The sequence below is a fragment of the Papio anubis genome, chromosome 11 (genome assembly GCF_008728515.1).
Source record: "Papio anubis isolate 15944 chromosome 11, Panubis1.0, whole genome shotgun sequence".
Taxonomy (NCBI): domain Eukaryota; kingdom Metazoa; phylum Chordata; class Mammalia; order Primates; family Cercopithecidae; genus Papio; species Papio anubis.
In genome coordinates, this window is record NC_044986.1 from 15235921 (window position 1) to 15250826 (window position 14906).

At 34.1% G+C, this 14906-nt stretch overlaps 1 protein-coding gene across 5 annotated transcripts in view; it reads left to right on the forward strand.

Moving 5' to 3' along the window:
• The window catches only part of RAB11FIP2 (RAB11 family interacting protein 2), a 41661-nt gene extending 28691 nt beyond the window's left edge, over positions 1-12970 (forward strand). For 2 of the 5 annotated variants that reach the window (XM_009215456.3, XM_009215458.3), the window contains 2 exons: positions 2753-2798; positions 8643-8713. Coding sequence is in view for 3 of the 5 variants with exons in the window: in XM_003904310.4 (XP_003904359.1) it covers positions 2753-2798; positions 8643-8870 (274 nt within the window). In the remaining 2 variants the exon portion in view is untranslated. Of the gene's footprint in view, positions 1-2752; positions 2799-8642 lie in introns of all 5 variants that reach the window. The other 3 variants (XM_003904310.4, XM_017944366.2, XM_021943732.1) reach the window with 3 other exon arrangements.
• The last annotated feature ends 1936 nt before the right edge of the window (positions 12971-14906 follow it).

Here is a 14906-nt window from a genome sequence, read left to right on the forward strand (position 1 = left end):
TTGAAAACCCTTATTGCAATAAATATAATACCGATATTTCTGTTTCTTGGTTCACTGATTTCTTCCTGTGACATATATTGAAATTTATATAGTCATAATACTGTTCAATCTCAAGGATGCAATGGGATGGATTATGCCACCAAATATAAAATGTTAAAATATTTACAAGAAAAGATTATCATTGTCCAAAGATTACCTCCTGCTCTACAGATTGGGCCTGAGGAACACGTCATCTGAACCTTTATGGGCTCCTGCTGACCCTGCTGCCTCGCTGCCAGTCTACTCCGTGTCCTGCAGCGACGCTACTGTCTGGCAGCCCCAGGCCACGCCATATGTTTGCAGAGCCCTCCTTGTCTAGCCTGCCAAACATATCCTTCATGTCATTTTAAATCCTGCTTTTTCCATGAATTAGGCATTCCTTGACTAATTGCTGTGATAGAACATTTCATTTCTCTATGAGGTCTAAAAATTTAATTATCCAGAGTGCTCTCCCCCACCTCCCACAAGTACATCTCTACCATGTCCTTCTCAAAATGCAACGTTGTTGTTCTCTGATTCATCTATGTGGCCTATATGTTCAGGGCTTCTGCAGTGCAGCCAGTGCTCACTAAGTAAATCTATATACAGGGAATGGGGCTAGGGCTGTGTGTCATGGAAGGACGGAGTCTAGAGCCCAGACAGCTCCACCAGCTGCTGATAGAATGACCACACGCAAGTTACCTAACCTCTCTGTGACTTGTTTCCTTACCTTTAAAATGAAGATGTGGTAGATACTGGACCATAAGACTACCGTAAGGATCATAAAGATTAAATGAGTTAATTTTGGTAAAGTGCTTAGAACAGTGTCTGGCACACATTAAGTGCTGTGTAAATGTTTATGAAATAATTATTTTATTTCATTATTTTATTTATGACATAAAATAATGTTCTATCTGGTAGTCACAGTGCTAAGTGTTTTCCAATGAAGATTAACTCATTGAATCTTCACAGAAGTCTTATGTGGTAGATACTGTTGCCATCTCCATTTTACAGATGAGGGAACCAAGACACAATCAAAGTTAAGTAACTTGCTCAAGGTCACAGGGCAGAAACAGGATTTGAATTCCCACCACCTGGCTCCAGCCACTTCTCTGCTTGCAAGCACCTTGTGTGCTGTCGGGCCTGAGTGTAAATCATTTTGTTTTTTAGAATATCCCAGTCAGATGGGAGATGTAGCAGAATGTGTTTCTTGACATATTAGAAAACATGCTGTGAGATAATGGGGTAGGAGAGATTAATCCCACTGGACCCCCTGTTGGCTACCTTGGATTGAAAATCAGAGAAGATGGAAACCACATGTGTTAGCAGCTGCTACCATGGCACTCTAGGCTAAGGTGGACTACATGAGAATGCTTTTTTGGATTTGGTTTTTGTCTTTTAAGCCACTTCTTTGTGGGCTCTTGATGCTTTGCTGGTATAGTGACTTGAGTCCAGGACCATGCAGAACACCATAAAGATGTTGAGAAAATGTGCCAGCCACACAGGCCTTTAACTGGTGCATTGTAGGTTTTTAAAACATGTTTCACTCTCTCTACATGCAACCCAGCTCTGCTGAAATACTAAATTTATCCACAGGAGTTCTAGTTAGAAAAGGCGAGCAATCGCTTCTGGAAGCTAGTACTTCAAATCTTAGTCATAGCCAATGAAATCTTGGTTACATGGGAAACTCTCTGGAGGTGGTTGTACATGCATGTGTGCCCTGTGCATCTTAGAGCGTAGGATTTGTACACATAATTACAGATACTTTACCAACATTATATCCAGTGTCCAGACTTTTTGTCACACAATCAAAAGTTTTAAAAGTAAATTTCTTAAATCTTCAAAGGATCCCAGTTATTTTACTGTCAAGGGACAGATAATGAAAACATACATATTTTACAGTTGTTGTTTTGTGTGTGGAATAAAAAGGTTCCTAGGACACTAATGCTTTGTGAAGGTTTTAAAGGCTAATACCTTTAAGTGCTGGGTAAAAATTAAACTTGAATAGCACCGATGAAATATTTACTCATCAGATGGCTTTGAAGTTTAGCGTCTTTTTGGTTGCAGTCCCATCTAATGGACATGTTTCAAAGAAGAAAATAGTTATAGCATTCAGCTGTGATGTTTTCTTCTTTGTGTGGAAGAAATCTGTGTTGTTTTGATTCATTTCAGTATTTAAATTTTCAAGACTAGCTACTTAGAAATCGCATTAAAGAGATAAATGTTTCCCACAATTCTGAATTTTTTCTTATTGATAGGGTTATGTTTGAAAGCTGAGTTTTCTAACACTTTTGGCATTTTTAAACAGATTGCTTTCACTTTTTTATTCTATAATCTTTCCAACCTACATTTACTTAATTCTCCCTAGTTTTATATCAGAGGGCCTAAGGTGAGTGACTGTGTGTAAACATAATGGAAATCTGTTACACAGATTAGTTTTACAAAATATCTTGCTGGATAAAAGTGCTGTGTTTAAAGATGTTTAAAAACTTCATATTTCGTTCTTCAGTTCTGATAACTAAAAAGTTTTCCTTCAAAGTTTAAAATTGTAATGATGCTTTAAGAATGTTGGGGAAATACTGGATTTTTTTCTACTTCTTGGATTAAATTTCACTCATCTGAATAATGTAGGGCTTTAGAAATTTGTATTACAATCTAGGTTAAAATTTTTCTATTTTTGTGTTTCCTCTCACGTGAGTTATGACACTTTTAACATTTGTTTGTGTTTTATTAGTTTTCATATGAGTCCAACAAGCAATGAAGACCTCAGGAAAATCCCGGTAAGTTGCTGAAGGGGTGAGAAGGTTGTCAAAGAACAAGCCGGTCTTTTTATCTGGCACACATTTCTAAAAATGCCTTTGTCTTGTTGCCTTCTGCCTCACTTACCTTAAGAATTGTAGCTTAGCATAGTAATTTTAGGAGAAAGAAAGTAAAATATAATCTTTGCCTTTAATATACAATAGGGTGTGACTCGTATGATCTATGAAAGTTCAAGCAAAATTGATTATAATTGAAGCCAATTTAGAATATACATATTTTGTGTACAGACTGTTTTGAAATTAGTATGCAAGCTGTATGTCAGAGTCAAATTTGCGGTTATGAAATAAGAGCATGTAGAAAAGACTGTTTTTTGTTGTTGTTGGGACAAGGATTGAAGAAAGAATAAAGCTGCTTGTTAACATTCAACAATAGAAAAGCATCCTGGCAGGATAGCCAGATAACCAGGAAAGTATTTGAAAGAACAAATACTTTAGGACACTTATCTTTCTCATCAGAACAAAACCAAATATGTTAACAGGATTGGTAGCGACCACCTAAATCAACTCACGTATTTTGCGAGGATTATTCAGATAATCTGAACTTTATTGTAGTATTTGAAGTCCAGTATTTAATCTCTGTTCAGAGTTCCATTGCATCTGCAATCAATTCTAACTATATTAAACGTAGAGAAAAAATAACTTTACCAAAATATGGTCAAATGTTCTTGGTAGAAAACTAAATTCTCACTGAGTAACAGAAATAGAGCCTTTATTCCAAGAGACTGGTGGTTGCTGTTTCACCCATCTGTCCTTGATATGTGTGATCCAGATGTATAGTAAGAATGTTTTTAGGCAATCCCATATCACCTATTACTATTTTTTAGGATGTGACATGGCTAGAAGAAGCTAAGGTGGGTTTAGGGTTTATTTTCTAAACCATTCTAAATGCAGGTGTTTATCTTTAAAATTGTGGAAACTGTTATAGAAGCACAGGACTTTGTACTGTATTTTTGCTGTTTTATTTAAGTGATTAATAAGTTTTGGTGTTTTATAAATTCTCAAGTCTTTATAATATGGCAGTCTGGCGAGAAATGTGAGAAAATATGAAGTCAGCCTTTGATCAGATACTAAAATGAATTCTATCAGGCGGTTACTTAATCTCAAACAAAATGCAACATCAAAAAAATCGATTTAATGTGTAGCTATTGTTTATTAAGTAACCTTAATTACAATTTCCAAATGTACTTTTCCAAATCTTGTAATTTATTGCTGTAAAAGCATCCTTAGAATTCTTTAAAGAAATAAAATGTGAAAATTGTTTTAGTTAAAGGATTTAAAGGTGATAAAAGAATCCTTGATGTGTGATTATTTTTCTCTGGAATACTAACTATTCTAAATGACAGTTAAAGGATTACTAGGTGTTGTTAATTTACTGCAAGATACAATTAAGAGGAGGAAGCGCATCTTCATACTGATCATGGTTGAAGAAAAGCATTCGAACAATTTTTATGTTGAAGATTATAAGATGTTTGAAGTAATTTACATTAAGTTCTCCAATAATAGCCGTCCACCAAGTTATTTTTTCTCCCTCTGGACGTAGTATTTTGTAATTAAGTTTGTATGTCTTATATGCTAGTGCCAACACCTGTCTGTGAAAGCACAGTGTTTAAACAGGAGCAGTAGCCAGTTGAAAGGGCAGTGTGAGCTCTTTAAGGCCTAATTAAGAACTGAAAGGGAGATGAAGGGAGTAGGACAAAAGATGTGAAAGTAGCTGAGATGATATTCCCAGAGCAAAGTTCCTCATTAGAACAATAATGAGATGATCAGAGAATGCCAAGCCTTCACTTTTTTCTCTCCCTCTCCTCTAGTTGCCTTGGATGTCAGTTAGTACCCCACCAATATTTGGTTACCAGGACAACCTTTCTTTAAATCTTCAGTTATTTTGAGTCCTGATAATTTGCTTTTGTTTAAATTTAAATATTGTAAAAAATGTACATTTCCTAGTTTAAAAGGCTAGACTGTGTAAAGCAAAAAATAGATCACTAGCAGTTCTCAAAATCTTATGCACAACTGTATTATTTAAAATTCTGGGTTAGAAAACTTCATGTAGTAATTCTAATATTCTCTTACCAGTCCACATCTTCTTATGTCTGCATATAGACATTTTTAATAGAGGTAGGGTGGAAATGAGAAAGGGTTGGTTGTAAAAGGGGAAGAGAGAAGAAAAATTTACATTAAATTTCAGAATAAGAAAACATCTTAAAAACATAAGTGTTGTCTGTATAGAGTGTGCTGTGAGAAAAAATATTGAGCACTTTGGAGTAACCATTTTAAGTTGCGTTTGGTCTTTGCCAGCTTAGAGAGTTTTGAATTTTGTAAGTTTTTGCAAGAATAATAAAACATATATTTTGAAAAAATAATTTTTATATTTACCTGAGAGTTTTCGTCTTTAAAAAACTAATTTTTGTAGAGCATATATTTTAATTTTCTATTGTTTATATTAATCATTTTATTTGGAGTTATATCGACAAATACATATACATATATGTGTGTGTGTGTGTGTGTGTGTGGAGTATATCAGTCAGTTTAAGAATCTTACGCCTAAAATTAGAAGGTTTACATTCACATATAGGATAAAATATGGAACTCAGCATGAAACTGTTTTTAATTATTTTATATTCTTTTCCAGAATATAGTTCATAGTACATGTGTTTCTAAGATGTTTTCCTGCCTAGAAACTTGATGCTAAAATTTGGGGTAAAGTTTTCACATAAAAGGACAAACGGAAAATTTATTGAAAAGGCCAGAAGTGTATTTCCAGGAAATCTGTCTACACATTAATGTTAGATTGTTGTAAGGAAAAAAATAATAATCCAAATAAGATATCTATATATTCTAGAGTATGGCTATAAAGTATGACCAGTAGTCTGAAATAATAATTGATTATTTTGAAAGATTTAACTATTAATTTATGTCATGGCATTAATTTATGTCAAAACAAATTTTTGACACATCTTTCATCTTCAGTGTCTTTAGAGAAATGTTACAAAAAATTTTTAACTACATTAACTGGTAATAGTGTTAAATATTACGGTGCACATTATTTTTTTTAACTATTTTGTTGCTTAATTAGTTTGGAGAAATCAGTTTATATATGTATAATTTTATGAAGATTAGAGAGACTTGAATAGATGCTTTCATTATGTTAAATAAAGAAAAAGCATAAATCAGTCAACTAATCAGTAATGAATCCCATTTAGCTTCCTTTCATTAATCCCTGCAATTCTCACAAGAACATGAATTTCTCAGTAAATGTTTTATTAGAAATGTGAAATCACATTAGACTTTATTAGTTTTTAAAGTGTGATTTAGAAAAATTACTTGGTATACCAGACAATTTTAGATTTGAAAGGGACCGTGGAGAACATCTCATCTATCAGATAAGGCAAATGAGACCCAGGTTGCTCTCTCAAATTTATGCAAAATTACTTGTGTTGAAGTAAGAAACTTTAACTTATTTTTAAGAAATTTCGAAAGTATACTGAACTCTATACTATGTCTTGTCTTTACTGTAGAAAACTGCTTAACATAATCTTTTATAAGAATGTAATTACTATTTATGTATCTCTAAACTATATCTCATGACCAATTAAACTAGTAACTATATGCGTGAGAGAGAGAGAGAGAGAGAGAGTGTGTGTGTGTGAGTGTGTGTAGACTTATAAAAGATTAATTGATCTGAGAGAGGAGAGAGAAGTAAAACACTTGTCTCTAGAATTGTCCTTTAATGGTTTTAGAACAATATTTGAAATGTTTTTAGGGATGAAGGAAATATAACTGAAACTTACATCTGTTTCCAGTTTCTAATGCTAAAATAAACTAAGTTGTTTTAGACATATTTTATAGAATTTAAGCTCACTTCCCTTTAATATCCTCTCTTTTCATTGTTACTAACTCTGGTCTTTCATATTTCAGTAGCCCTATAACTAATCTTAGCCCCTCCAAATGATTCCACTGTTGCCATTTTACTTTTCCTGGAACATAGCTTTAATCATATCCTTTCTCTGTTTAGAAACCTTCAGTGGCTTCCTATTTTCCATAGCAAAAGTCTAAAAATTCTTTATACTACCGTTCAGCATCCTTGGTGGTCTGTTTCAAACCTACCATTTCAGCCCTTCTCTGCTCCCTGTCCTGTACAGTATTTTCCAGCCATGCTCTACAGAGTACCTGTTATTGGATTACCTGTTACTGGCCACTATGCCTTGAGCCTTGTTTCCTTCTTTGAACAAGCAGAGCTCACTGCATGAAATGTCCCATTAGGCATTTCTGCCTGCAAAATCTTGAAGGCCTAGTGCAAGCTGTATCTTCTCCACAAAGCCTGAGAGATTCTGTGAAATTGGAAACGTTTTTCAGTCCTGAATGTATTCACTTATCCTGGAGAAGGGGGTGTACTTCAGTGACCCAAGCATCAAATTGGTATCTGTACTCTAGCTTCTCTTTCTCTGGTCTGGTAAAGTCCTAGTTCCTTGGGCTGAGAGGCTGGGGAAGTAGGGAGGGCCAGTGAAAAGTTAAACTTTGGCTTTACTGGTGAACACCCCCAAACATATAGCACTATTAAAGTAGATCCTGAAAACAGGGAAAGACAAGTTTAATTCTTATGGCGGGCGAGGTCATTCTGCATTCACCAGTCCCCATTCCCCATCCTCCACTGAACAGACAGTATTCCTTAAGAGCAAGAAAACCAATTTCCTCAATATTTTAGTTAAGTTTCCTAAAGCCAAATGGAAGTGTTTTAAAAGATAGTGATGAAAATCATTTTAAATTGTTGGGCTTAGTGAGAGAACTATGATTTAAAAAGAATAAAAAGTTGCTTAGTTGTAATTGGGCATTATGTTTTACAGAATGAAAACTCTTAATGCTATACACTGTTAATAAAAGGTGATGTTACAGGGCCTCGATTAAATTCCTGAGAAATATTTTTCTTTCACTTTTGATATAACATTAATATTAGAATGCTTTGTAATAGCAGTGAATTAGTAAGTATCTTTAAAAAATTTTTTTGGTTATATTTATGCCTTTGCCTAAAAGGAATTTTTGTCAATAGAATAAAGTGAAATAAATAGGTGAAATGGGAGAGAATGCAAATATACTAACCATAGTATTAATATGGTTGAACTCTTTGAGTTTCCTGATAACCAGGGTCAAAAAGGGAAAGAAGATAAACTAGATATTATTACTAGGAGAAAGAAATAGACCAGTTACTCTGGGGAGGAAAAGTTCTGCCTGTTTCTATATTAAAACAGAAGTTACTCCCATGGGGCTTCCTATAAGGATAATCTTTGATTTAATTCCGAGTGCTTCCATTTTCATAGCAAATTGGAAAAGATTTTTGCTGTAACCATCTTCACTAAGAAGCCAAACATGTAACATTAAATCACAGTTCAGTGGAAGCAGTTTCATAAGGACGCATGTCCAAGTGTATAGTTTTCAGTTACATCTTATAGTTCCTCTGAGTTGACTTTCAGAAATCTTTAGTTTTCATCTATTTTAGTTGTATTTATTATAAAACATTTCATCTCTTAACTTAATCTTACATGATATAACCAGTCTCAGATATTAGGAAATTGCCCACAATGTTAGAAAGGGTTTTAGAATTTAGAGTTGTAGTCAAAACTTTGGTGCATTTGCCTTAGTTCTTGCCTCAGGACTGGCTAGCCAATTTGTGGACTGTCACATTCACTCTAAGCTAGGCTAGCGAAAGTCTTTATCAGGGTTTGAAAAACAAAAAGTCGAAGTTCTGGATAATTCTTAATGTTTGTCCCAGATGTTATATCTACGAAAGTGATGGTCTTTATCTTGTTCTAGGACAGCAACCCCTTTGATGCCACTGCAGGGTATCGTAGTCTGACCTATGAAGAGGTTCTACAAGAGCTGGTGAAACACAAAGAACTCCTTAGGAGGAAGGACACCCACATCCGGGAACTCGAGGACTACATCGACAACCTCCTTGTAAGGGTAATGGAAGAAACGCCCAGTATTCTCAGAGTGCCATATGAACCATCCAGGAAAGCTGGCAAATTCTCTAACAGTTAATAAAGCCAATTGTGTTGTGTTGATAATTGGACAAAGAGAGAGAAAGAAAGAAGGAAGGAAGGAAAAACTTGTTACTGAAAGAGACTACACTATCAGGTTTCATTACATAGTCTCCTTTATTGTGAAGAATAGTTTTACCTGTAAATATTAGCAGGGACTATCAAGAGTGACCTTTGAAGCAAGCTAAATAATTTAAACGTTTAAATTGAAAATGGGCCAGATTCTCAATGAATAAGTGGTTCCTTAGGATTCACTCAGGTGCTGGTACTGACCCACTGATCTGCCATAGGCCCAGAAATATCTCAAGAAGTACATGAGTTATTCCTCAGGAATAGATTTTTCATAAAGCAGAATTGATACTGTGGCTGGTTTCTCAGAAATCAGTTTGTAGAAATATTTAGCTTCAGGAATACTGCTCATTATAAACACTACTGAAAAAAGCAGTTTATATTTTATGTACACGTATGTACATGAATATATATTCATGTATCTTGTATATAAAATATAGGCACATACCTCATATATACATGTGTTTTTAGAACATTTAGAAACAACTGATTGCCTCTAAAGTTAGGCTACCAATTTTCTTGATTTGAAAATGTGTGTGCTCTATTGATGCAAGACAAGTCATCGTTCCTACTGTCATGGTTTGTTATAGAGAAGCTGCTTCAAATCACTCTTGACTACATGGACCTTGGTTTCAAAGTGAGCTGCTATGTATTATTCTAGCATCAAAGTTTTTCTCTTTTCCCAAAAGTAATGATTTCAAGTCCTTTTTTTAAAGAATGACAAATTTTAGGAGACTTCATTAACTTCACAACAGCATGAATTTCTTTGAATTATCTTTAACATTTGAGTTTGTTTAAGGTATAAGCAGAAGATAAGCTAATATAGCTTGTTTTGTTGAAATTCTGCATGCCTTTAAATCACTAGCAAAGCAAATATTATAAAGTTATATCTGAAAATAATTGTGGAAAGTATGTGATTGCCTCATGTGTCTGATAACCCAAAGAAGCGGGCAGATTCCAGGAATGAAGAATTAGGCTTGGTTTCAGGTTACATAAATAATAGAATAGATGGTTGCCTTTGGGTCTTGAACCAAAATAAGACTTACTAAAGGAAGAGTGAGTTTTTAGAATAGACCTTTACTAGCGTGGCATTATGCATTACTCCACATCCACCCTTTAAGAATTGATTTATTATAAAATTGTGTTCTGTTTTAAAGTCCAGTCCCCCAAAATGTTGATTTCTTCCATGGATTATTTTTATATGATTTGTACAATTTTTTTCTGAAATTTAAATTGAAAAGCAATGTTATAAAAATATTGCTAATCTTCTGCTTATTTTTCAGCCTTAAAAGTCTGAAATACTATAAAACACTGAGAGTATCTGTGTCTTTCTGAATTTAAAATGAAAAATTCATCTCCATTTGAAGACTGACATATTCCCCAATTTTTCCATGAATTGCATTTTTTTCTAATACTCATCTCTGTTAAGACTCCATTGAAAGTTAAATAAAAAGCCGATATAATAGTTTGGGGTTTGGATTTTTTTTTGGCTTATTTTAGTGTTTTGAATCAGAGAATACTTGGCCAAGCTCGTATTTGTAAACTAAACTTATTATTTGTATCTTCTGCATTTCAGTTTTAATGTAAGAACATGTATTTTGAAATTATGAACATTTTTTTCATAAAAATTCAATGCTTTAAGAAATGGAGAGGGAAAAATAGCTTTTATCAGTTTTTTTCTTCACTTAAAATTCTGTAATAAACCTCAAAATCTGGTATAGAATGGTATTTTCCCATTTGAGGTCTTGGTAGTTTTTTGTTTTTGTTTTTGTTTTTAACATGGTGCCACTTTTAATTAACTAAATGTTACAAAATTCTCAGCATTTGTTTTTTTCTGGTAGCATTATTGAGTCTTTTCATACACTTCTTAAAATGCCAAAATTTATGTTTTCAGTATTACGACAGTATCTGCAGATACTATAATAATATGCTTTGGCCAAATTTGGTGTTTATAGAGTGAACCAAGATGTCAGTTTTGTATTGGGGATATGTTTTACATAAATAGAGCTCATTTAAAAGTATGGTTCAAGTACTGCTCTTCTTTTTATGGGGAAATAGATTTTTAAGGAGCAATTCTTTTCCTGTATAAAAGCTATTGAGGCTTAGCTTTGTTCATACATGAGTGATTTGGTTATAACTCAATCAAAATTTTTATCTTTAAATCTGAGACAAGTATTATATTTAAAACTGGATCTGTTAAAACATTCATCACTGCCTGAAACTTTGCTGTTCTAATGTTTATGAATTTTCACTCATTATCTAGAGTAAACTCACTACATATTTTCATAATCAGTCAAAATAATAAACTAAAAACAAAAAGTAAAAATGAGTTCCCAAGTAAATATATCAATATTTCCCATGTTTGGGCAGAAGTGCAAAGTAATTTCAATTTGTCACATTGTAGAAAAAGAGGCCAAAAAGGTCACCTTAGTCTATTTTTCCAAAACGTTAACTTTAGGTATTCTAATGATGTATTTTGTTAGTTGCTTAGAAATGGAAATAAAATATATGTGCTTATTAAATAATGCACAGTACACTACATTATAGAGTTTATTTTTGCTTTTATGCTTAAAAGAGTGCATGCCCAAAATACTTCTACCACCAAGAGGATTTTTTAAAATCACAGAATTGATATTTATCTCAAGCCTATCTTAAGCTAACGTACTTCTGTTACATAATTAAACTATTTCTGCTATTATTTTTAAAGCAGTATTATTTTATAACCAGTTCTAAAATTCAGCTTTAAAAATATTGAACATACCTTCCTACCACTTATGCTTCAAGTTTCATTTATTGAATACCAGGGTCATATCTTAGAATTGTATATAAAACAACATGTAACCCATTCATGAAAAACTTTTAAGTATTGCTTTTTGCTGCTATTTCTGCATTGAGCCTAGTTTTGCCATTGTCCCTTGAATGTAGTATTATCCATAGATTATACATAACTACATCTATTGCTTTTGGCGGTAAATCAAGATTTAGTTGTAATTTTCCAGCTGTGAAAATGTTGCCTTGTATTTAAAAGGGTTTCATGAATGGAAACCTAAGTAAAACTAAGCTCATTAGTGACAGACTTGCTTTCTTCATGTTACTCCTCCAGCAACTCCCTCACCACCATGCCTCCCTGCCTACCATCCCCGGAAGGGTGCTTATTCTTTAACAAAGAGAATCTAAAAATAAATAAAAATAAAAACTGTTGTCTAATATATCTACAGTAAATGTTACACTAGATCTTTTATTTTCCTCTGTAGCTTTTCAGAAAAAGCAATCTACCTTGGATTTGTAAATCAAGCTGAAACTTTTTTGATGTTCATATACTCATATGTCTTATAGATGGTAGGTGTCACTTATGTGTATGTGTAAGTGAAGTATGATGCATGCTCATTCACTTGGTCTCTTTGAAGTAAGGGAAAGGATCACAGTGCTGCTGGGCCATGATGGTATGTAGAAGGGTCTGTCAGCACACATGGAAAGCCCCCATTTGCACAGATGTAGAACTTTAATAATCCAGATGCAATCATTGGAAGTATTTAATATGCAATTGGTAGCACCTTAGCTAATTAATCTGCATATGAAGCATTTTCTCATATATTTAATAAAAGGTGTAGAAGCTCTTCAAGCATTAACTAGAGTTGATGTTTTATTCCATTTATTTTATCCACCAAAAAATGCACTCTCACGGTGGAGTTGAAGTCTGGTAAATGATACATGTGGGCCTGTTAATCTTCGAAGCTTCCAGATGGTTTGTGTTTTGAGGTACAAAAAAATGCTGCAGATCTAGAAATGCATATATTTAGCAGGTATTTGAAAGATAGAAGCATTATTTATAACTGAAGAGTATGACACTTATCTTCTTAAGTAAATGCTCTCATAACTTGTATACATTTTTGCAGGTACAAATTCAAAAGTATGTAAGCATTGTATAATGTGACAATTGTATAATTTATGTAATCTGATGCATGAATCAGAATTTTTATATAATATATGATTATTGACTAATAGTTGATTAAAGTGTTTAAACTTAATTCAGTTGTCAACATTTATTGCAGATGCAATGGTGTTACCATAATGGATTTATATATAAGTCCTCCCTGTCTTTTAATAAATACCTAGGATGCCTCTTATTTGCTGTATTGTAGCACATATTCTGTAAGACCTACAAACTTATTTTACTATGAAAATAGTTCTGAAAAGTCATTCAAAAGATAGTTTTTAAGTTCAAGTGAACATTCTTCAACGTGTGTGGATGCCCACTACATATAAGACATCCCTCATAGGGGTGGAGCTTACGATTTAGTAGAAATGATATTTGAGTATTGTTATACAGGCTAAGGTCTATGCCAAGTACTTCCTGTTTATGCTTTTATTTGTTTCTCACAATAACCCTGTAAGGTAGGGAATACACAAGCTTTCAGAGGAAATGTAAGAAAACCCTTTGTGGTACTGAAGAAAGTGGAATAGGGTTGGTAAACCCGGTAGCGTTTCTCACCACTCCTTATCCTCCAGCTCCTACCAGAAGTCATTAATCAGTTACCACTTCCAGTCCCCTCAACACAACAGTCTAAGTGCATGCCTCTCCATCCGATGTATGCGTACATTTTTATGGCAGTGTATTAGGCAGTTGTATTCTAGATTACGGGATGTGAACCATATGTAGTCTTAGACATAAGTCATACATATTTGGCACAAGGGATTTCTCAGCAGGCCAGAACACCTTTCTGTTCTGGAATTGTAGTCCCTTCTGGAGGCCCATTGAACCTGTCCCTCTACTTCTCCCAGCACATCTCCTTTAGATTCTTCTTTCCACCTGCCCACAGCATACAGTTTCTTTTTTCTTACTCTGCTGAGACAAAAATATTTGGAGTAATTTGGAATTAGAGGGCTATTATGAGTCTGTTAAGTTGACCATTTTTCATGTAGGGCTTGTGACCTAAATGCCCAACATTTGACACTTTTCCTCAAATAATTTTACATACCACAACTTCATACTTTTATATTTTTATGATTATACAGTTAATACAAGAATTATTTAATTTTGTATTTATGTACCTATAATTACACGAACTAAAAGTGCTTAATTTTGATCTTAAACAGTCCTCGCACCCTAAAATTTGATTCTTAAATGGTCAGTGGTTTCATCATTTGTGAGGCATACTAAAAAGCCAAATTTATGCTAGGAAGCACAAAATCAGATTTCTCTGTGAGAGGATTTCAATTGTGGTGTGTTGTGGTCAGACGTACGGTATGGTATGGTTGGTCATTAACGTTAGTACCAAAGTTTGCGTGTGATTTTTTAAAATAAATTAGAACAATGTAAAGATTATTGCTATGATAGTGTTACATTCTCTTATGCTCTGGCAAATGATGGAAAAGTGTGTTGAGAGTGAGACTGGGGGTTATGTGCAGTTCCCAGCAAACTTTCTCATTTGTGCTGCAACCCTTAGTGCAGGAATTGCAAAAACTCAGACATTTCCAGAGCCAGGTAGGTACAGTGGGTAGGTACAGTGGGTGATAGGGCAGGTGGAGTGTAAAAGAATAGGGATTACCAAGGACAGTGGCAATCTGGAGAGCTCATTTTTTTCCACTAAAAAGGAGCAACAGCTGTTCAGCTGCAGCTCATTGTGGCCATTCGGAAATGAATTTAAGTCCGAGATTGCTAAACCTGATCTTTCTAGAGAAACTGAAAATAATACAGATTATGTGAAATATGATTTCCAAATGTTGGCAGTTAACTCGTTTTCTTTTTAACCAAAAAAATTTAAAGGCCACCAGTTTACAATCTCTTCTTTTTTTTTGAGACGGAGTTTTGCTCTTGTCGCCCAGGCTGGAGTGCAGTGGCTATCTCGGCTCCCTGCAACTTCCACTTCCCAGGTTCAAGCGATTCTTCTGCCTCAGCCTCCTGAGTAGCTGGGATTACAGGTGCTCACCACCACACCTGGCTAATTTTTGTATGTTTAATAGAGAC